The sequence below is a fragment of the Malurus melanocephalus genome, unplaced genomic scaffold (assembly GCF_030028575.1).
Source record: "Malurus melanocephalus ecotype Western Australia unplaced genomic scaffold, MMel_1.1 scaffold_85, whole genome shotgun sequence".
NCBI lineage: Eukaryota > Metazoa > Chordata > Aves > Passeriformes > Maluridae > Malurus > Malurus melanocephalus.
Window position 1 is genome coordinate 2298811 of NW_026623317.1, and position 23225 is coordinate 2322035.

General features: G+C 49.9%; 1 protein-coding gene across 1 annotated transcript in view; it reads right to left on the minus strand.

Annotated features, from left to right (window-relative positions):
* Window positions 1-6: 6 nt before the first annotated feature.
* ZBTB7C (zinc finger and BTB domain containing 7C) overlaps window positions 7-23225 on the minus strand; it is a 153385-nt gene continuing 130166 nt past the window's right edge. Inside the window, exons 5-7 of the mRNA XM_057367812.1 lie at window positions 9882-10374; window positions 9076-9797; window positions 7-3579 (exon numbers count right to left, since the gene is read on the minus strand). Coding sequence (XP_057223795.1) covers window positions 2943-3579; window positions 9076-9797; window positions 9882-10374 — 1852 coding nt within the window. The 3' untranslated portion in view covers window positions 7-2942. The remainder of the gene's footprint in view (window positions 3580-9075; window positions 9798-9881; window positions 10375-23225) is intronic.

A 23225-nucleotide genomic window follows, 5' to 3' on the forward strand; every position in this document is an offset into this window, starting at 1 on the left:
CCCCCCTCCCCTGCTGCAGCCTGGCTGTGAGATGAACAAAAAGCCACCACCACACCGTGAGCTGGGACAGAACCCCSTGTCCTTCCAGCCTGGGGTGTGGTGCTCCAGAATTAGACCCGTCCTGGATGGGAAATGGGAGCAGATCCCCGGGAAAGCGCCTCCACTCTCAGCTGGGCTCCCATGTGGATGGATACCTGTGGCCTGGACTCACCACACAACATCAAAATGGGAAGAAACAGGGTTTTTTCTCTAATCATCCCTCTACACCCCAAAACGTGATCACTGCCAGCACTCAGCTCCCTCCAGCCCTACCCAACCCAGCGCCAACGCGGGAAAATCAACCTTAACTTCATAATTGCCATCAGCATCGCAGCGCCGACGGCCCCTCGGGCTGGAGCCCGTACCAGCTCCATGCTTAATTAACAAATGATTATTCTGGCTTTCCAAAAGGTGCCAGGCAAACATCCACAGAGCTCAGGGCTGCACTGGCAGCTCAGCAACTGTGGCAGCTTTGCCTTCTCACCGTGGCCACAGGCAAGAGAATCAAGTCCTGCTAATAATTTAAAAGCATCAATTAATAGAGTGTAATAAATACATAAAATGATCGAGCCTCTTTTTTCCCATCCGCTTTTTAGCATCAATCAAAGTTAAGGGTGATTGTCCCGTGARTAACTAAGGCAAATTTGTTTGTGTACATGTGTGTTTCTCTCTCTACTTTTTTGTTTTGATTTTTTTTCCATTGTTTTGTACATAAAGCAATCACATAAAAATAGTTATAAATAGAAAAATTGCAAAGGTTTATCCCCACTTAGACATATAGGAAAAAAAAAAAAAGAACCCAACCGACCTAACAAACAAACCGAGACAGAAAAAACACCTTGCTTCAAGTCCTTGCAGATCATACAGTACTCAGCATCTTTGGATATTTTACAATGACTCCAAATCGTAGACAAAAAAAAACATCTGAAGGAACCAATCATCTGCAAAACGTTGCTTGTGTAAGAAGTTGATGTGGATTAAAAAGAAAATGTTTGATGCAGTTTTAAGAAGATTCCTTCTTCTTCTTTCCTTTTTTTTCCCCTCTCCATTGAYTTTTGTTGCACGTGGAGTCTTTACGGGTTTCTTTTTGGAGGAGGAAGTCGAGTGCTGGGCAGTTTCTTGGGATCATTCTGCTGCAGGTAGCGTCAGAGCAGAAGTCCCTCACACCCTCGTGGGGGCTGTGGAACCCTTGACTCCACACATCCCCCTCCTTGCCTCCAGTGGGGAGATTCTCATCCAGCCGCCGCTTCATCGATGGAAAAACCAAAAAACCTGCAATCCTCCCRTTCCCTTTGATTTTGCTGCCGTTGAAAGGTCACAGTAAAAAAGAGAAATAAACCTCCCTAATTTGCATCATTTGCATTTCCAAGCGCTGGTTTSGTGTAAAACATCCACTGCAATCCAGCTCAGCCAGTGGCAGAATTGGGGTCCCACCACATCTGCCTCGTGGAGGAGCCACGAGAGGCAGATGGCCACCAAAAACCTTGATCCTTCAGAGTAGCTCAGGAGTTTCGGGCTGAAGGACTCAGACAGGGCAATTCCAGCCAATCTGCCACTTATTTTGCCCCAAGAGAATTACCAGATGGGGTGGACCCAATGGGGTCTGCAGGGATCTGGGGAGTCACCCCAAGCCATGGGCAACCTTCAGCCTGGAGCACYCTGTCATACATCACCACCCTCATTTCTGAACTAACAAGAAGTGAAGAAATAGCATTTCTGCTTGCTTGAGAGTAGACAGTATCACCATCAGGGCAACTGCAGTGATCTTCTTTTCCACAAACACCCCTTGAGACAAGTAGCAGGGATGTTTGCACACCTGATTTTTTCCCATCAACACGGCAGATTTGGGGACATGCGAGTGTTTTGCAAATTTTTCTCATCACTATCACATAGGAATTTGAGGGAATGGAGGACAGAACCCCAGACATTTCAGAATGGTCAGCGGCGGTGAATTCTGACTCTTTGGTTTGAAACGACTTTTTCATTTCAAAATTCCCACGTGGTTCATTTTTTCAAAGCAAGGGTTTAATAAAGCTCAGTATTGAAACATTTCTGATTCTTCCAAAACTTTTCCTTCACCTTTTCAAGCAACTGAAGTTAAAATACTCAAAATAGGCTTTGGTTCTCCTTTTGAAACTTTGAAATAGCTAAAGAACCAAAATAAGTAAAATCCCCCTTTTCCACCCAGCTTTGCGCTGGGTGTTTTTCTATCTCCATTTTTTTTTTTTTTTTAAATGTTTTTAAGGTCCCAACTCATGCTGCAGATCAGGGCTTTTACCAACCCTGTAAATCTGACACACTGCTGAGAAAGGCAATGGCCAGGATACTCCCTCTCCCAGCAAGGCTGCTAGATCTCCCCTTTATCCCTTGTAGAATAAATAYTTTTGCCAGACATGGGAATTAATTAAAAGTAAAAAACAAAACCAGAAACAAAACAGAAAAGTCCTTTTGGCCAAAAGGGCCAAGGAACGCAACGTAACAAACCCAAGTCTGGACGGCTTGTCGGTGTCCAGTGAGCTCCGTGGGTGGGAAATGAGGAACATTTCTCACAGAAAAGCCATCTCGTGGTGGTGGCCGAGCCCTGGACTAAGGCAAGTGACATTTTTGGGAGCATTGAAGAGAGCAGCAGTCCTGGCCTGGCCTTCCCAAACAGCCACGAGCGGTGGGATGGGACAGCGAGTGCCCGACAGCCCCAAAGCCAAGTGCGGAGTCTAAAGTGCCAATGGCCATGGGGCACAGCACCTGCCCCTTCCCCGCTCACCCCAGGGGTGCCCCCAYGGCTGTGAGGGGACGAGGAGCTTCTTGGGAAGCTGATGACACAGAAGGGCAGGCAGGGCCCTTCCCAGCGGGAGCTGGCTGCCTTGTTGGGACGGAAGCAGACGCATGGTGGGACCGTGGTGGGTTTAGTTGCTGGCCTCCGAGATGGGAGCCACGTGGCCGAGCCCCGCCAAGCCGCTGAAACCCGCGCTCCACGGGTCGGGCAGCGGGAAGAAGGGCTGGGCAGCGAGGTTTTCATTGTGGCCCAGAGCGAAGGCGAAGATGCCCGCGTTCCTCTCCATGTCCATCTGCGCCCGCCTGAGCAGCTTCATCTGCGTCTCCTCGATCTGGCTCTCCAGCTCCTGCAGGCTGAAGGGCGCCTTGGCCCCGCTCAGGAAGTGTTTGGGGCTGGGGCCGGGAAGGCACATGGCCGTGCTGCTGAGGTGGCCGCTCATCTCGTCCAGCGCGGGTGGCACCACGAAGCCACCATCCACGGGCGGGCCGCCGGGGGCGAAGAGCAGGCCGGCCGCTCGCCACGCCGCCGGTTTGCGGCCGCGCCGGGGCCGGGCCATGCGGCAGCTCTGGCGCTTGATGTGGCGGTGCAGGTGGTCGGAACGCGTGAAACTCTTGTAGCAGAACTCGCACTGGTAGGGCCGGATGCCCGTGTGGATGCGCATGTGGTTCTTGAGGTCGTAGTTGTGCACGAACTTGGCGTTGCAGTGGATGCACAGGTACGGCCGCTCCCCCGTGTGCTTACGCATGTGGATTTTGAGCTTGTCCTGCCTGTAAGAGAGAAAATGGGCTCGGTCAGGTGGGGTGGGGAGGATGGGATGGGGTGTGGGTGGGATTGGTCTGGGTGTCGGGGCAGGAGAAGGTGGTGGGGAGATGGGGAGCTCATCCTGGGGCTCTCCCAGTGTGTGGATGGTGTTGTGGGATGATGTTCGCGTTCGCCTCCTCTCTCCTGGGCACCAAAACCCCACAGAGCCCTCCATGTCAGGAGTTTGTAGCACATCCCAGAGAGTGCATACAGGTAAAATTGGAGGGAAGAAAAAATCTGGAATAAACTAAAAAAAAAACGCAAAATGATTAADGCCAGAGAAGACCTGAGATCATCAGAACTAATTGTTACCCCAGCACCACCCAGGCCACCACTGACCCCTGTCCCCAAGTGCCACATCCACACGGCTTTTAAACCCCTCCAGGGATGGGGACTCCACCACTGCCCTGGGCAGCTGTGCCAGGGCTGGACAAGCCTTTCAGGGAAGAAGTTTTTCCAGATTTTCTAAGCTAAACCTCTCCTGGCACAACTTGAGGCTGTTCCTTCCCTCTTGTTCTGTCTCTTGTTCTGTCTCTTGTTCCTTGGGAGAAGAGCCTGACCCCCACCAGGCCACAACTGTGCCCTCCTTCTGTGTATTTTCAAAGAGCAAGTATCTCAATATGGGAATATATCTAAATATGTATCTAAACCTGGGAATATTCAATAAATAGAGCCCTATTCCACCCTGCAAATAAGGAAATTAGTTGGGATTCGAGAGCCTGAGAAAGTGGGACAACACTGCTTAAATTCAGCGGAGCCCATTTTCCTCTCCTTTTATTCTTGCAATGACCACACGGTGTCTCAGGAGCTTTCTTTTGGAGCAGAGGGTGATGCTGGAAGAGGTGCTGTCACTCTGTCCTTCCCTGCCAGGGTCTCCAAAGGCGGCACACATCCAGCCTCCCACACAGTTTGGAGGAGGTTTTTAAATCCATAGCGTAATTCCCATCCCAATGGCACTTAAAAAAATATATATGTCCTTTTTAAGGGGAACTTCTAAAAGCAAGAATATTTTCCCATGCTGGCAATCCAATCACTGTTTTTTTCCCCTGCAATAAATAAATGTTTTCTTCTGCAGCCAAAAAAAAAGGAAAAAAAAAACCAAAATCACAGCGAAAGTATATGATTATAAAAAGTGAAGATGACTGTGGCTCAAATGAGCTGAACACTGCTTCCTAAGTCACACCAGTGGAGTTCAARTAAAGACCAAAGTGAGAAAATTCATTTTTTTTTTCAAAAATTATTTCAGAATGAATCTTCCAATATACTAGTATTGAGGCTAAAACCACCTAGAACACGTGGAGTAATGTCATTATTAAATATATACTATATATTATATATTACAGATATAAAACTGTATGTCATATTTTAATATAAACAGTAAAGAATAGACAATTTATTATTGTTTTCAAACCTATTTATATTATAAATTACATTATTAATTATATAATATATAAGTATATATTATATACATTTAACTATATATTATGATATATCATAATTTAATTTATCTAATAAAAAACCCACAGAAAAATCTGTTTCTTCTGGCAAGACAAGCCCTCAAAACTTGTGAGGTGCTGCCTTTGAACTAATTTTTGCCACCCAGCCCGTGTGCACATTGGAACAGGTTCTGGTGCCATGGCCAGCAGCACAGAGGTGTTGGCCACCAATCCCTCACCAATCCCTCAGGATCCAGGATGCAAAGACAAGCAGGGGAGTCACTTCTCCACCAGATGATGCTTTACTGCCTTGGAGAAACCGATCCCAGCCTGGTACTGCACTCACAGATTTTTTAGGTGGATATTACAAAAAAAGGCTCCTCTCRTTCCCTGTGCCAAGCTCGGGGCAACTTCACGCTGCGGCATTTTTAAAGCTGGTGCTACCCGAAGGTTTTCACAGTGTGAAATTTCCCCTGAAATTTCCAGGGTGCATTTCCCCTGGAGGGGCTGGAATCGGTGCTCAGCAGCAGCAGACAAAGCAGCAGCCRGGAGAATTTCACCCAGGATGGAAAATCGCAGCAAAGTGGCGTGYGGACGGACGGATGGACGCGGGGGCTGGCGTTGCAAAGCGGTGGGAAATGTTAATAAAAAGCAGAGCTGCTGGCCCCACCTGTAATTTAATTTAAACCTCTATATGTAATGTTTAACCTAGCAGGATCGCTTTCCCTAATAAACACGCCGCGTGCCAGGACTGTGCAATGTAAATACAGCAAAGCTCTTTTCAGGCTATTATCCATCTCCGGCAGCAGACGGGGGAAACCCAATCCTCCTGGCCCCGGCAGCTTTTCCAGGGAATGCAGGAGAGTTTTGTGGCTCTACCTGGAGCCCCTCAGGRGCTGGGGGGCTGAGGTGSTCCGTGGTGCAGCACCCCAGGGAGATGTGGCAYGGGGAACACCGGGTTTGTGAGCCGGGAGCCAGGCTGGCAGCTCTCTCCGACAAAGATCCGCGCTCTGTGTGTGTGAATAACCTTAATGCAATTGCATTAGGAGAGCGATTAGGGCTCTGCGAGCTGTCACAACACAAATAATAGGAACAAATAATGTTAACCTTTCCGGCTGGAACAGTATCTCCTTGAGCACTCTGGGGCTGTCTTGGTGGAAAAGCTGAAATATTTGCAGCTTTCCCCGGCGTTCTAGCAGGATAAAACGGCAGGCTAGAAGCTGAGCAGCCTTTGTTTAAGGAAAAAAATTAATGAGCTATTAAATGAAGTCCTGCTTCCGGTGATCAGATGTCCCTGGCAGAGGGAGTGGCAGGTCCAGGTGCTTGTGGGGTCCTTGCCAGGGGATGTGAGGTCCCACTGATGTGAYGGGGAAGGGATCTCATGGGAAAACTGGGGGGCTCCTCACCCAGGAAAATATATTTTCTCTGTTTCTCCAGCAGATTTTCTCCTCCACAGTTCTTCAAATGCAAAAATAATGCAAAGGACTGATTSATAGTGAAATCCCTTTCGGGAACCCCTGCTTCCCTGCACTCTCTCTCCCAGGAGACCCCCAAAGGGACCATCTGAGCTTGCCTCTCCCTGGTGAAGGCACCATAGGTGCCAGTCCGATGCTGTCAGGAAGCACGGGACTCCTCCCCAGGAGCAGAACACACAGTGCAAGTGGCAGCACTGAGRAAATCCCGGTAGAAATCTCTTTCTACATCTCAATCACTTCACTTTGCTTAAAAATACACTTTTTTTCCTAAAGCAGAGCTCTCGCATCAGAATAATGATGAAAGCAGCTAAACCCACCCCCCCAAACAAAACCAATTAGCTGCATGCTATTCAAAATCCTTCCAAATACATTTAAAAACCAATCAGTATTTTAAGATCTGCTCTTTGCTCAGGGTGTTAAAGCACCCAGAAGACCGTCTGGCACCCAGCTCTGCACAGGGTGACCCACGCAAACAGCCACATTTTCCCAAGGGATGTTGGGGGACTGCACTGCTGGGTCAGTCCCAGTTTTGGGATTTTTCCCCCTGGGTAAAGCCCCTACCCCTGTGCCCTGTATTTGGAAACTGCTGAGCACATGGGGAATGTCACAACTGTCAGGTTTAGTCCTGCATCAGCAATGGGCCATGCTAGACCAGCTCTGTGCAGGGTTTTTAACCTCCACCACGCTGACAAAACCAGTCTGGATCAGGGGTCAGCACCAGCATCGCCCTGTGCCTCAGTTTCCCCAAACTAAGTGAACAACGCTGCCCTTCCTGTAAAGGACATTTGGAGCCCTCTGGGAGGGCTCAGCTCTGTTATTCCCATTACAGGGAGGGTGTCAGTGATGGATCTAGCCAGGCTATTTCCTCATCAGTAATTAGCACCTGCAGGAACACACACGAGAGAGCGACAGGGACCACAGGATGGGACCGGCCCAGACCCCACCACGCTCACGGGGCCAAACCCACCCCGCAGAGACAACAGCCCAGCGCTAACCTGGGGATGCAGCACCAGCAGGAGACAGATCCACATTCCTGCAGGCAGGAATTATCACCATGCAGTGGCCTTTCCCCTGCAAATACCAGGGTGAGCTGGCTCACGTCGCACATGCCCGCCCGAGGCRCGACGCTCCCCGCATTGTAATACGGTGTCTGCTGCGTTAATGGAGGGGAGCATGGAAATTTATTTTCAGGTCAAATTCTCATCATCTGCATATCTTCCATTCGATTATTATCACAGGGACAGGAGAAGAAAAGACAGGCTGAATGCAGGAGCACCCCAGGTGTCCGGCCATTGTCAGAATCTCGCCTCTGCCTACTGTGCAGATTATTTTCCTCTGGTTTTCTCGCCCCAGCTTAATAGGGCTCTCTCTCTCTCACATGCAGCCAGGAGCTGAAATACCATGCTCTTGTCAGAAAGCTTTATTATTATGGTAAAGATTGTTCTCATTAGATATTAATTATACTCAGCAAGAGCAGGTCCAGGAATCTATTTGTCTCTGCTCACCGATTAAATCTGCCCAGCTTTGCAGAGCACKGTTTCAGGCTGGAACATTAGGTTTGCGCAGCCAAATCTGACTTGGCGAGAGAAACTGTGGCTGCCCCATCCCTGGAAGTGCTCAAGGGCAGGYTGGACAGGGCTTGGAGCAGCCTGAGAGAGTGGAAGGTGTCCCTGCCCCCCATCAGGGGGTGGAACTGGATGAACTCTAAAGTCCTTTCCAACCCGAACCATTCCATGATTTTATGAGTCCAACTGTTCCCCCAGCACCACCAAGGGCACTAAACCAGGTCCCCAGGTGTCACATCTACACATCTTTTAAATCCCTCAAGAGAGAGGACTCCACCACTGCCCTGGGCAGACTGTCAGTGTTTTGCGTGGAGAAATTGTTCCCAATCTCCAATCCAAACCTGCCCTGGTGAAGCTTGAGGATGTTTCCCTTTGTCCTGTCATTTGTTACTGTGGAGAGGAGGCTGAGACCCCAAATGCACTCCTTACACATAATAATTAGGGCTGCTYCAGCCCCAGAAAGCCCAGATACTGTCATGTCCAAACTTGGGCATGTGCAACTTGGTTGTGGTCTACACTGATGCCAAAATGTGCAAACCCAAACTAATTACATCCTGTGACTAAATGGCCCTCCCAGCTCAATGCATCTCCCAGCACATTGGAGATGAAGCCTCCTTGGCTGTTTGACCATCTGTTTTCCAGCTCACTCTGGTCCTGCTGTGGTGAACTATGGTGGGGTTGAAAATATCTTGTTACTTATTTAAGCTTTTGTCCAGCAAGAGGATGGATCCAGTGAGTTGTGGATGTCATCCACAACCCACAAAAATCAGTAGGTTTATTTTCTTCCTCCACCCTCCCTTCCTCCCTTTTTATTTCTTTTTTTTTTTTTCCAAAGGGACGGAGATCATGCCCTGCTTTCTTCCCTACTTTTGTTTTGGTGAAAAAAAAAAAAACCCAACGTGTAGCCGAGAAATCAGTCCCAGGTCATGATGTCCCTTCAGGCACCACCCCACACCCCACAAATGGCAGAGGTGACCAACACACACCTGGTGAAGCGAACCTCACAGATATTGCACATATAGGGCTTCTCCCCCGTGTGGGTCCTCATGTGCCTGGGCAGCTTGCCGGCTCCCATGATGACTTTGTTACAGATGGGGCATTGCTGGGATGCCTTGGGCTTTATTTTCCTCTCCTCCTCCAGGGGCCACGGGGGAAAAACTCCTCCGAACTGGGTAGCACTTAAGAAATTGAGATAAGCGCTATAGTCRGTCTCTGCCTTAATGTGCCCTAAGGGAGCTGCTGGGGTGTTGGCAAACATGTCCTTGAAGAAGTCATTAGGGAAAGGAGGCGGAGGCAGGTCTTCCTTCTCCTCCTCTTCCTTGATCTTCCTCTTTTTGATCACCAGATCCAAGGGGCCGCTGTCCACTTGTGGCTCCTCGAGCTGGGAGAAGGAGCTGAAGTCGCCGTTCCACAGATGGGGGAAGAAGCTGGGGGTGAAAGGAGACAGAGCTGGCCTTCTTTCTGGGATGTTTGCCTTAGGGTACAAGTTTTCACTCAGCAGGGACTCGATGGAGAAGTCTCGTATCATGCCCAAGTGTCCAGAGGAGTTACTGGCTGGGAAGTGATTTGGAAAATCTTTAGGTGCTTCTGTGTAAGCTTCTTCGGTGAGATCGGACTCGGAAGGGCTTTGGTGGCAGCTGACTTCTTGTACGTCGGTTAGGTTCTCCCGATTGACAAAATCTTCCACTTCCTCCTCCTCCTCTTCCTCCTCATCTTCATCTTCGTCTTCATCATCGTCGTCATCCTCTTTGTCATCCTCATCCTCACCTCATCCTCATCCCTCATCCCCCACTTCCTCCTCCTCCTCTTCCTCCTCATCTTCATCTTCRTCTTCATCATCRTCRTCRTCCTCTTTGTCATCCTCCTCCTCGGCCTCCCTGTCAGGCTCCATGATTTCAAGGCATACGTTGATGATGCTCTGGATCTCCAGCATCTTGGCGGCGCTGAGGATGTGCTTGACGTTTGAGGTGGTGATGGTGAGGGTTGAGGTGTAGGCGAACTCGAGGATGGCAGAAAGTGCTTCAGGCTTGACAAAGTCAATCTCGTAAACATAGGGCTGGTCTGTTAAAGTGCCGGTAGTGAAGAGTTTTTTGAAGTACTTGCTGCAGGCGGCCAGGACGGAGCGGTGGGTGCGGTACTCCTGGTCCTGCACGATGAGGATGACATCGCAGAGGAGCCCGTCGTGCCGCTGCTCGTTCAAACCACACAGGACCTCGCTGCTGTGGTTCGGGAATGGRATCCCGATAAGATCTTCAATGCCATTGGCCATATTCTCATTTAGTGCCCTGGGACAAAGCACAGAGAGCAGAGTGTTAGCAGCATTCACAATGGATAATGCCAAAAYAACGCTGCCTTCCCCCGGTGTCCTTCTCTGCCTCAGCTGCCATCAGCTCCTGCCTGCACCATCTCACTGCATCCCTAGACCACCTTCAACYCCTTCCAGATCCTCTGTGACTGAACCTCTGCTTGTCTCTGTCTCCTTCTTTGTCCTCATCCTTCACGATCCCCACCCTGTTCACCTTTTCATAACCACCACAAGCTCCCTCTTCACTTTCACAACCCTCCCCCAGGAACCTTGTGCAATGACTCCCTCCCCATCACGTTTCCTCTGCATCCTCCTGGAGCCAACATTGTTCCAGGCACATGCTGGATTTGCCCTGCCAGGAGCTACGTGGGGAAAGTGTGATGCTCTATTGCTTCACGCTGCCGAGAGCCAGCACCTACACTGCTTGAACAAGACRAGCTGGGGAGCGCCCATCCCATCTACGTGGTTGTTTTTGGGACTGTCACAACTGGACATGCCACACAGGAGGGTCACAGAATCCTGCTGCAGGATCCTTGTGGATCTTCAGCTCTGCTGCTTCATGCCTGGAAGCTGTGGCATGTCACCTCACATGGGAACAAGGAATGTCTTCCCGAGCAACCTGGGAATGGGGAGGCAGCAAGGATTTGTGCCACAGTGTGCCTGAACACTCAGAGGAAGGCAACCAGGTAGCAAGGACCTGGCCAGACACACAGTGTGGTCTGCCATCTCTTCCCATGAGCTGAGCATTCTTCACTCCCAATCCTGCTTGGACTTCAGCACGGTATCAAAATGCCCAGTGCATCTGGCACATCTTCCCCTGCTAGAGCAGCTTTAGCTTCAAAGGAAAACTCGGAAGCAAAGAGCCCACACCCAAGAGGAAAACCTGATTTTTTTTCTTTTTTTTTGGCCATTTTTTAATCTGTAAGATATTTCCTCTTTCACATGGCTCCAGCAGTCCTTCCACATGAGAAATCCCAGGAAAGGAAAGCGATTTCCTCCAGCAGGCGACGAATACATTAATCCCCTCGCAGACAGAATACATCAAACAGACAGAATAACTTTGAATACACTAACCCTTGGAAACCCCCAGGACACAGAGCATGTGTTCGTGCAGTGTCACCTCCACCAGCCCCAGCCCTGCTGCAGGTAGACACTGAGTTCACAGCCCAGGGACAGAGCAGTTAATCTCCAGGAGAACTCGGGGCACATGAAAGTAAAACCGCAGCCCCACTCCATCCCCTTCGCAAGGCTGACACCACCAGGCAGCTTCCCAATCTCACCCTCTGCAGCTCTGTCAGGTTCCCAGTTCCACCCCACACCACCTCTGCATCTCTCCCTGAATCCATTGCCGTGTCCTGGGTGTTCCTTGCTCGGTTTCTGTGCTGATTCCAAGCCTCCTTCCCACCAGTGGGTTCCAGGTTTACTTCAGATGGCTCCCACCTCCCAGCTGCCTGGTCTGACGGAGGCTGTCCATGAAAACCTTTGCTCCACCTTGGCCAGCAAGACAGAAGCCCTTGGGGCAGCCTGGGGGGCCCGTAGAGGGGATCAGACTCTGCAGGAAATGTTCCCGTGGGAAAAGGAACGCTGTCTCCCTTCTCCTCCCTCCCCAGGGAGACCTCGCAGGTATCTCCCCCACACCTATCCAGCACTGCCAAAAACGGGCGAGTGGGAGCCACAGGGGTGGGGACAGCTGCCTGTGGTCACTGCAGCCTCATGGGGTAGCCCCAGCCATGGGGAGCCCTCTCCAGCACCCCACATGGGCAGAGCAGGGGAGAGGAACCACGGACTGCACTGAGCTCCAGCCACCGACACTGTCCGTGTAGGGTGGGTGCTCCAGCCCCACGTCCCGTGGCATGCCCATTACCTCCACGCTAATTACCTCTGTTGTCTGAAACAAATTGATTCATTACAGTGTGCTGTGCTTAACTGTGTTAACCAGCAACGCTGCTCTGCGATCCCGACCAGCTCCGTATCAAATCCTCCTTGAAAATCGCCGATAAATGACAGTAAATCCAATACCTTCTCCAAGTGGAGTKCAAGATAATAAATAACCCCTGAGCCAGGGAGGAAAAGACAGCTTCCTTTCTAGGGTTTTGTATCCYGAATAATAAGCATGAGCAATTAAATTTCTATTGCTGTTTTCATCATCCACTCGTTTATTTTTTGTTTGGAAGGAGCCTGAGTGTTAMAGGAGCTCCTTGCGTGAAGGAACGTGTCTTCCTATTTTGATCCTTCACTGCCAGATCACCCTAAGTGCCAAAAATCAGAACAGCAGAATATTAGACTACCCTGAGAAATGTTTTTATAGAAGGTTTTTTTTTCTGGACACTAAGCTTCATTCTCCCTAATTAGTGGATTATTCACTCAACAGCACGAAAAATTAGAACTGGGAAAATGGGGTGTGATTATATATATACAGTTGCATATAATTTATAAGCATAAAACATTTTAAAAAATATTGTGGTTTCGATGGTAATTAGCTGCTTTTCCTTTCTCATCCCCCCCTGGCCCTCCTGAGATGTGGCTCTGTTAACTGCAGCGTTTAGGCAAGCTGATAACTTTACAGGATGCTGGCAAAATTGAAGGTGATTCATGTCATTTAAACTGGGGGTGAGGGGGGAGAGGGAGAGAAACAGCCCATTCATTTGCATACATTTGCATTTTTTAAACTCGCAGGGTGGTTTGACAGCTCCGGAGCTCAGCGAGCTTGAGAAATGACCTTATGGTTCCCATGCCCCCGGGGAGGTTGATGGCCAGAGGCTGGAAGTGTGCTGAGGCTGACGCTTTCCTTCCTTCCCCTCYCTCCTCTCCCTCCTCCTGCGCTCCCCCCTTCCCCTCCCCAAGCCAAGGGTGGGGTCCTCAATAATAACAGGTTTAAAAATAGCATCTGATGGTGACAAATGTCACCAGAGCATGCACACACATACACACACACACATGCGAATGCTGAGCAGACGACACGGAGTTAAGCAGAAAAATCCCGTTTTCATAATAGAAAATTACAGCATTGTTAAAATAAACTGGAGGTAGATGGTGGAAAGGGTGGAGGGACACTTAAAATAAACGTATTCTGCAAATGACGCTGTGAAACGTTGCATTTATGGCTGTGTTAAAACTCATTCTTTACTTTCTTGACAGGAAAAGCCCCACTTATAAAAAAGGTGGGATACTGGATCAATCCCCCCCCACACCTTCTCCAACAGATTTAGACACCTGAAGCTGCAACAGCAAAAAAAGAGGGGCTGGGGGAGCTAAGCTTTGCCCCCTTTTTGGGTGAAAAACTYCAGATACAACCAAGGACTACACCAATATCATAAACCACCCGCAGTGTGCTTTCTCTGAGTGACCCAAAACTCATCCAGGCACTCTGCTGCTCAGAAACCCCTTCTATTTATTATTATTTTTCAAAGTCCTTTTTGTTCCAATCTCCTTCAGCATAACACTGATGGATTTCAGCGTATGTAAAATTGAAATATCAGAGAGAGAGGCAAAATGCTGGTTTTAGCACTATGATAAGTAAAAACCAGCCGTACACTCAATAGATTATAAAGATATATGCACAGAAAATAGATAAAGCAACCTGGTATTGCCTCTGTTTGTTTGCAGGGATGGAAATGGTGTCCCCTTCCCATCCACTGCATCCACAGGGACAGYGCTCCACAGCCTGAGTCTTGGCCGGGAGATGGCAATTTTGGCTTTTAATTGTGTGTTGGCATGTAACATAATTGCTGTAACACGCAGCGTTTCAATATTTCAATGCTCTAATATTTTTATATATTAATATTCYGGCGCATTAATATTTTATTATTTGTATATTTTAGATATTTATAATTCYGCATTAATATTGTATATATTCGCACTTTATGTGTTTTTATTTCGTATTTTGATGTTTGATTTTCTGAGCACCTCCCCTCAAAATGTGCATTGCTCGGCCTTCTCTTTGCTGTGATTTCCCCTCAGGAAAGTGCTGGCTACTGACTGTGCTTCTCTGCTTTGCCTGCAGTCACTGTGGGTGCCCCCCAAAGATTCGGGGGTGCCCCRGGGCACGCAGGGGATGCAGAGCAGCTGCCCCCCCATGCCAGGCTCATTCTGCATTCAGCGCAGCAGGGGAAGGAGCCCGAGGCTCTGCCTGATCTCTGCCTGCTCCTGGTGTCAAAATGTCATTTTTCCAGGCAAAACAAGGAGTCTCCAGCTCCTCCCTTCACCCAGYCTGTGTGTGGAGAGGGATTCAGAGAGCAAGGCCAGGAGCAAGGCTTGGGGTTGAACATCCCTGACCACTGCCCCTTGTCCCAGCCAGCTCCCGAGCATCCGTCCTTGCTGACAAAAAACCCCTGGAGGAATTCCAACTTTACCCCTGAAGCATGAGACCACCCAGCAAAGCATCCCAGGGGTGTCAGAACAGCCTTCAGGGTGCTGAGCACGCCAGGTCACCCCAGGCTGCTGACCCTGTCAGGAGAGGGAGTCAGAGAACCACASAATGAATCTCAGAATGGTTTGGGATGGAAGAGACCTTAGAGCTCGTCTYCTTCCACCCCCTGCCATGGGCAGGGACACCTTCCACTRTCCCASRWTGCTYCAAGCCCCGTCCAACCCGGCCTTGGGCACTTCCAGGGATGGGAGAGTCAGCAGGAGATCTCAACACCTTTCCTCACCCTGATTTATTTTCTCCCACCACCTCCCCAGCCCAGAGCACTCAGCACCCTGAGGCTCAGATGCTTTGGCTCTGCTGCTTTGCTGCCTGCACCTCTTTCCCAATCCCTGCTCCAGGCTGCAGCAGCCAGGGTGGGCTGGCTGCTCTCCCTCTGCATCCACCCATGGCCCCGTCTGTGCAGACCTGCCTGCTACATCCATCACCTCATAAATACATGTGGGTTATGTTTTTTTCTTCCCCAGTTTTATTTGTACCTCTTCATAATGAGGCAATTAAGATGTGCATGTGAGATCACCGTAATCTGTCAAAATATTGCAACTATTTTCAATGGGATACACTGGCCAGTGATTGATCACTCCTGCTCCTGTTATTTGGTGGAAAAACACTGGCACAGGGTGCCCAGAGCAGCAGTGGCTGCCCCTGGATCCCTGAAGTGTTCAAGGCAAGAATGGATGGGCCTTGGAGCACCCTGGGACAGGGGAAGGTGTCTCTGCCCATGGTAGGAGCCTTGGACAAGAGGGTCCCTTAAAACCCAAACCAGTCTGGGACTCAGTTTTRGGATGCTGAGGTGCTGTTCCTGGATCCACTGACTGCTCCACAACTTTGAGCAAGTCCCTTGTGCAAATGTTCCTGAGAAAAGCCACCCATGGTGACACTCCACTCAGAGCCAGCCCCACAGGGACAACACCACTGCYTTGGCCAAAGGCCTTTGCTCCAATTTGGAAGAGCAAGAAAGAATCGATATCCCCAAATGCCTGTGTGAAGGCAGGTAGAGAGGTGGGATTATTTTTTTTTTCTTTTTTTAAAGAAGGAAGGTGTAAAACCTAAAAAAGGCAAATATTTCCTTAATATTTATTCTTCAATACAGGGGCACACCTCCCCTCTGAACATCTTGTCTCCAGAAGAACGTGTTATTAAACCACCCACCCCAGCAGCAAGCGTTTCTGCCCTCCAGCAGGAAGGTGGGGCAGAGAGCTCCCTGCCTGTCAGTCTCTTCCCTGGGATGCCTGGAACGATGAGGAAAACGTGGCGACACCACCGCCGCCTCCCTCGCAAGGAAATCACCGGGGTTCCGAGGGACACGACCCACTCTGCAGACCCAAAGGGCTCCTGTGGGAGGGAGAGAACCGCCCCACAGACACAGCACCAGGGTTTTACTGCCACGGCACCCGCCCCTGCCTCCGGTAACTGGGATCAGTCTGGGAAACGGGGGATTGAGCTGGGAAACTTGGGGGTGTGAGGCTTTTAACTGAGCCCATCCGCCCAAAAACGAGGATCTTGCCAAAAACGCATGGATTTCGCTTGGATGTGGGCAGAGCAGAAAAGGGCAGAGGTTTCCAAGGTGATGCTGTGGATGCACAGAAGGCGGCATTCTCCTCGGAAGATGCTCACTGGCAGTCAGGATGGAGAGGAAGCCCCACGGGTGCAGAGGTGGCAGCGCCCCACACATCCCCTGACTCTGTGAATGGAACAGTTTAAAGGGAAATAAAGGACAACCAGAGCCCCTGAAACACCAGCAGAGATGGAAAAGTGATGCTGGGAGCAGAGGGGTGAGCCCAGCCCTCCACAGGACACTGAGATGGAAGAGCCCGAATGTCGAGCATGGTTTGATCACATAATTAAAGTGGTGAGGCTCCAGGGAGKGAGATCACAGGGGTGACCTTCACCCGGGTGTTTCTTCATCAYTTACTGGACTTCTCAGTATCCGCACTAATCTATGAACAAAATCCTTGGGCATACAAGGATTCATCCTCACCAACATCTGGCTGGCGAGCTGAGCCCACGTGAACTATTTATGTTTGCACATGCTACATAAAACTGACCTTTTTTCAGCTGGAACTATTAGTTTCCTATAAGCAAGCCACAAGAAAAGCCATATTCACTGAAGTCCTATCATGGAATSCAAAGTAAAAGGCGCTCTAAAACCATCTCCAGAGTTTCTGATGATCCCAACAACCCTTTCTCTTCCCAGTTTCCAAAACCCACGCAGGAGTTTTGCCAGTCAAGCAGGTCTGGGGCACATCCGTGCTGGATAACTCTGRTACAACATCACCTGGCAAGCACCAYGAGGACCATTCAGGAAGGCACAGGTGGTGACAGGTGCCACTCATTCGCCCATCAGGGTGTGGAGACAGAAGCATCTCCTGTGCCCTTCATGAATCCATCCCAGGGAATTTCTGAAGACTTCTTTCATATCACCACAAACACACATCTGTCTACAAATCCATCCCTGCAGGYTAGCTCCAGCTACCCAGAGCCTGCATGAAGTATTCTGTACTTCATCAACTCTGATTACATACAGATACAATCAGGTAAAATCACAAACTGTGAATCAAATCATCCTCTGGCGAGCTGAACAGTTGCTATGTTGGATGGGAATTTGCTGTTGCCCCAGGACCACCAGGACCTAACCCCAGCCCATTTAAGGCCATATCCTCTGGCCTCAGTTCCTCTCTGGGGAGGAACTTGTGGCTCAAGTTGAGATCTTTGGTGGCACATGATGATGAATGGACTGAGGTCATAGCAAGGGGTTGGAACTACCTGATCTTTAAGGTCCCCTCCAACCCAAACCATTCTGTGATTYTGTGATCACTTCACCAGGACAAAGTCCCATGCCCCTCCCATTTCCTTGGAACCAGTTCTTAGCCCCCAGATAAATGCCAACAGGAGCCCTGGTAGGGCCAGAGTAGAGTTCAATGCCTCCCATAATTGAAAGGCCACATTTTCACTTTGGTTTCCTTTTCCCAGCTTCTTTAAATTTCCCAGCACACTTCTCAGTTTCTGAATTTATATAAAGCTCCAAAATCAGGAGCTCTGGGTCTCTCCTGGGTGGCAGCATGATGGAGTTTGCATGCAGCATGACAAATGCCATCCGATGTGCTGAGCAGGTCCTGGCAAAGGGGGATCCTGGTGATAAATGGTCAAATAAASATAAACAATTAGTGGAGCTACATCAAAGGCGCCGCCTGGCTCCAGATGGTGTTTTGAGGGCTTCATCCACACACAGAGCAGGGGTAAATTAATTAACCACAGCATCTAGGCAGGTACTGGAGAGGAGATTTCATAGGGTGGTCATATTTGACCAGAGTCTTTTCTTGCAGCCGTGTGCCCCCCATCCAAGCATTTCCTCAGAGGTCTGGAGCTTGAGGGGAAGGTGCTCTGGGCACTGCTCCTCTCTGCTGAGGCTTTGGAAGATGCTGCAAAGCTGAAGTTGCCCAATATCCAGGTTTTTTTATTGAAACTTCAGTGGACCCCGTTTACACAGTTCTGTGTAGCCTTGATGTTCTCCTGGCCACGCTGGTACAAGCGATGATCCCGGGTGAGTATCGCCCCCCCAAATACCCACAGGCACACACTTAAAACGCGTGTGGGAGGGGGGAATATGTTAAGTGAAACAGGAGAGTTTCCAGGCATCCTCTGCAGCCACCCCACTCTCAAGGAAACTCATTCACACTCCGAGTGACGCGCTCCCCTTCCCACACCACCAAAACCAGGAAGAAAAGAGAGAGAAAGAGGAAAATCCCCACAGGGGATACGGCCAAGCCAGGGTCTGGTTGAACATCAGGTGCCCCCAGCAGCTCTGCCATGAGATAGATGAGGCTCCACGAGGGATGTGACATTGCTGGTGGCATTTCTGCCCATGTGCATGCAGACACTCTCCTCCAACACCTTTCCCTTATGCCCAGACCGTGCTATAGGGCCTGATGTAGGATGTATATATATATTTGTACATATATATGGGATACCTTCCTGCGTACACACAACATTACAATCCAATGAGCACACCGGTGGTAGGTACCTCCTTCCAGCACGGCCTTAAAAATAGCCAAAAAAGCCATTTCCTCCCATTCCAAACTCTCCTGGGAGAACAGGCCAGCCCCTTCTCTCTCTCTCGTCCTGTTCTTCTTCAGAGCCAGAAAAAGGAAAAGAAATTTAAAAAAGGCTCCTATTGAACGGCCTGCACACACTGGGTGGGTTTGCTTCCTGACAAAAAAAAAAAAGAAAAAAAAACCAACAAAAACCCAACCAACCAACCACGGCGGAAAAATGTGCCCAGCTTAACCATGGAAAACTGGTTTGGCTGGCGTCCCTCCGGAGTGGACAGGATTGCGAGGGACTTGGACGCRGATCCGGGTGAGGCTGTCACCAGCCTGCATGAAAACACCGCTCCAAAATAAAATACATTTTTTGAGGGCTCCAAAAAAGCAGAGGGCGAGGGATGTGGACCCAGCTTCCCCTTCTCTTGTCCCTCCTCGCCCCCAGMGAGAAAGCCACTGACAGGAGGACTTTGGGAATAAAAATAAAAGGGTCAGAGCGCTCGCACATTAAATCAGAAGCAGATGTGTGCCTGCTCGCCAGCCTGAGTCACCGCGGGAGGGTGGGGAAGGGGGGGTTATCGCTATTTTGGTGCTGGGTGTGGGGTACAGAAAACAATGTGAGGAGAAGGCGGTGCAGTGTTTGAGCAGGCTTAATATCGGCTTGRGAGCAGGTACAGGCAGGCTCCAGCGGCGCTGGGCTGGGAAGAGCAGCTTGGTGGTGGCATTGGCAGCGCCCCATCCCCTGCCCGGGCAGGGCTGCTCTYACAGACCCTGCTCTGGCTCCCTGGCAGCATCATGGGCATCCCAGGGGCTCACATCCCCGTTTGGGGGGAGTCTTGCTGGTCTCATTTTGTCTCCCGGTATCATCCCTCCAGAAGGAGCACCCAACCATCCCCACACGTTGGCCAAGGCGCTGCCCGAGGCYTCTCTGAGCTCACACCAAAGCAGAGGCAGCAGCCTTGTCCTCTCTCTCACGAGGACAACCTCTAAACCCTGCCTGCTTTGGGCCAAGCCCTGTAACACAAGCTCACCCTCTCCCTTCAGCTCCCTCTGCGCCCTGCGCTGCTCACACCGTGCTGCCGTTCATTAGGCTCATAATCCCACAGGTATTTAGAACAGAGGAACCTCAGATTGGTCTATTTAACTCTGGCATAACTCAGAATATTCTATTCCTGCTCGACTCTCATGAGAGCYCTTGCAGCCTCATTGGTTTGTAATTGCCATTTCAATCCCGGAGCTCTAAACACACGAGTCCCCGTGCCATGGCCGGGCCAGAAGAGCTCTACACAAACCTGAGGTGGATTTTGGAGACCTGAGGTCATGGGAGGTGCCTCTGCAGAACACCTCAGCCTGCAATGGCAATCCAGCCTGCAAAGGCACAGCCCCTCYAACACCACCACCACGATATTTAACCGTGGGCAGGAAGATCATCCTGGGTTTGTACAGTGCTGTTGCAGTCAAACACAACACAGGACGAAAATTCAAGTTCAGAGATGAGACCAAACAGACACAGATGTCACCCATGAGTGTCTCCTCTGAGTGTCCTSCAGCCCCTGCCCCATCATRGAGGRGAGTTAGRYAGGRTGRRTGAATATTGCATCTCTGCTGCCCCRAAGAGGAGCTTCAYAGATGCTCCATCCATGGAAAWGACAAATGATGGGTTTGAACYAAAAGAGTGGARATTCAGACTASYTRRGAGRAAGAAATTATTTACAATGAGGGTGGTAAAAYACTGGCACAGGGTGCCCAGAGCAGCTGTGGCTGCCCCTGGATCCCTGGCAGTGTCCAAGGCCAGGCTGGACATTGGGGCTGGGAGCAGCCTGGGACAGTGGAAGGTGTCCCTGTCCCCAAGACAGCTGTCTGGAACCAGCTGACTTTCAAAAGTGACTTCCAACCCAAGCCATCTGATGATTCTGTGGTCCCACGATCATCTTTTCTGCAAGGCAACACTGTTCTGACCATGCTGAAGCCCCAGTGAGATGCATCAYGTCTTTAACTCTTGAGCTGGGCATTTCTAGTGGAAATACTGCCAGGTTTGATACTGACAGGATGGTCAGGGAAGGGGGATGAGACTTTAATCCAGWCTTTTTACACCTAAACCAACCACCTAATGAGCTCTCTGAAGACCACAGGTAATATATGGGCATACCCTTACAGCATGGCCCAAGCACCAAATATCCAGCAGCAACTCCCTGTCCTCCAGGGATGMTTTAATCCAGCTCTCAAGGTTACAGAGCGATTTAACTGAAGATCTGGGGTCAGATTCAGATTTCATTTGTGCCTCAGCTCTTCCTGTGTGCAAAGTCCCCAGTTTCTCTGCCAACCTGGTTGTGAGCTAAGCAGCAGCTGAGTCCTCAGCTCAGCCCTCGGATCCTGCAAAGCCTCACCCGCCTGAGCAATCCATGCGATCCGGCGGGGCCCACCCATGCCCAGCCTGGTAAATATAGTCAAAGCTGGTGGAGGACCAACAGAAAAAAAAAAAACATTTCAACTCTGCCTGGAAGAAGGAAAAGAAAAATATCCACTCCTTACAAGCTTTGCTCAAACGCATGGAAAAAAATAATACTGAAAATCAACAGGATTAATTTTTTCAGCCGATGCTTCTGCAGGCAAGGAGGGGGTCTGCGGGATCAGGTCCCTCAGCAGGCAAGTTTTGTGTCCCAGCTGACTCTCTGCACATGCCAGCTCACAGTCTGATCTGATTTAAACCAGCTGAGTTGTAAATGAGGCTTATAATGGAATTGGCAAATGACCCTTCAATAGAGCATTGCAAACYGACAGCACTCAAAAATAACCAGAGGTCGAGTCAGGACTCAGCTCTCAGCCAAGGGTGAGCACAGGAYCTGAGGTGCATCGTGCCTCAAGCCACAAAACACCCCAAGCAAGCAGGGAGAACCCCCAGACTCTGCTCTCTTTAGAGGGGTGACTCTACCAAAACAAAAAAAAAATAAAAATAGGGAAAAGGAGGAGCAAATGCAGCCCTGACATGCAGAGAGACAGTCTCGCCTGTTTGTGTTGGCCTATCCTGAACTCCAGGCAGTTTCCAAGTGGAACCCAGAAATGCTGATGGTGTTTGGAGTCTGTCTGCATCCCTCCCATGACGTGAAGAGGCATTCAGGACGATGGGCTAGGATGCTGGTATTTTTTTTYCCCCTAACAACTATATTTACTGTTACATTTTGAACTCCCCATGCTGTCATTACAATGTCAGATGAAATTACATGTGTGATAACCATAACATCGACACAAGCACGAGTTCACAGAGGCTTTACAAGGAAACAGCTCTAAGGGAAGAGGGAAGCTGCTCAAATGCCTCAACTCAAAGGGGATGTCCAAAGGAGTCTTTGAATTACAGGGCACTGCCTACAGCCTCAACTCRGCCTTGCTGGGACCCAATTACACTTTACTTGGGCTTTTCTGGGTAAAATGTATTCTTATTCGTCCTGSTGTAATTCTGGATTGACTGCAGGGATTTAACTGATGCCGTTCTGGATTTGCAGCAGCACAAAGAGGATGCAGATTTCTCAGTGGTGTGCAGGACAGACTTGCAGAGTCTGGGATTCTGTGCTGAAGCCTCTGTGAAGATCACAAATCCCAGAATGGTTTGGRTTRGAAGGGRCCTTAAAGCTCATCCCATTCCAGGGACACYTTCCAGGGTGCTCCAAGCCCTGTTCAGCTTGGCCTTGGACACTGCCAGGGATGGACATAAGGAAGTGCAGAATAGGGACAGCTCCCCACTGCAAAAACATCTTTTATCAAGGCAGATGATCCCCTCTCACACATATGCCCCTACACAACACTTCAAAACTGAGGACAGCTGCTCCCTTTTCATCCAAGATGTGCCAGAGCCATCAGAAAGGAGCCCCAGCTCCTCATCCACTACCAGCCCAGAGATACCTGCTCCACAAAGCACACCCTTTGAGGTGTTAATAAAATCCCAATTTCTGCTGGAAAAAAAACAGAAAACAAGTTCCTCCCAACTGCTGTGGGCAGCTGGGTGAAGAGAACTTGGCTGGTGCTCCTGGAGTATTGTTCCAACAGCAAACTCCAGAAGAGAGGGGTATCTTCCACTGGCACAGCTGGATGGGTAAGGCAACATCTGTACAGCTCTGACTGCAAYTGCTTTGGGAGAAAAGGTACGAGGCTAACAAGGCTGGTCCAGTTAAAGTCCTGCAGCTTCCAGAGAAACCAACAGGATGTGACAAATCAACCTTGCTGTGCATTGTGACATCGTGAGACAGRCTGAGAGAGCTGRRGGTGCTCACCTGGACAAGAGAAGGCTCCAGGGAGAGCTCAGAGCCCCTTTTGGGGCCTAAAGGGGCTCCAGGAGAGCTGCACAGGGACTGGGGACAAGGGCTGCAG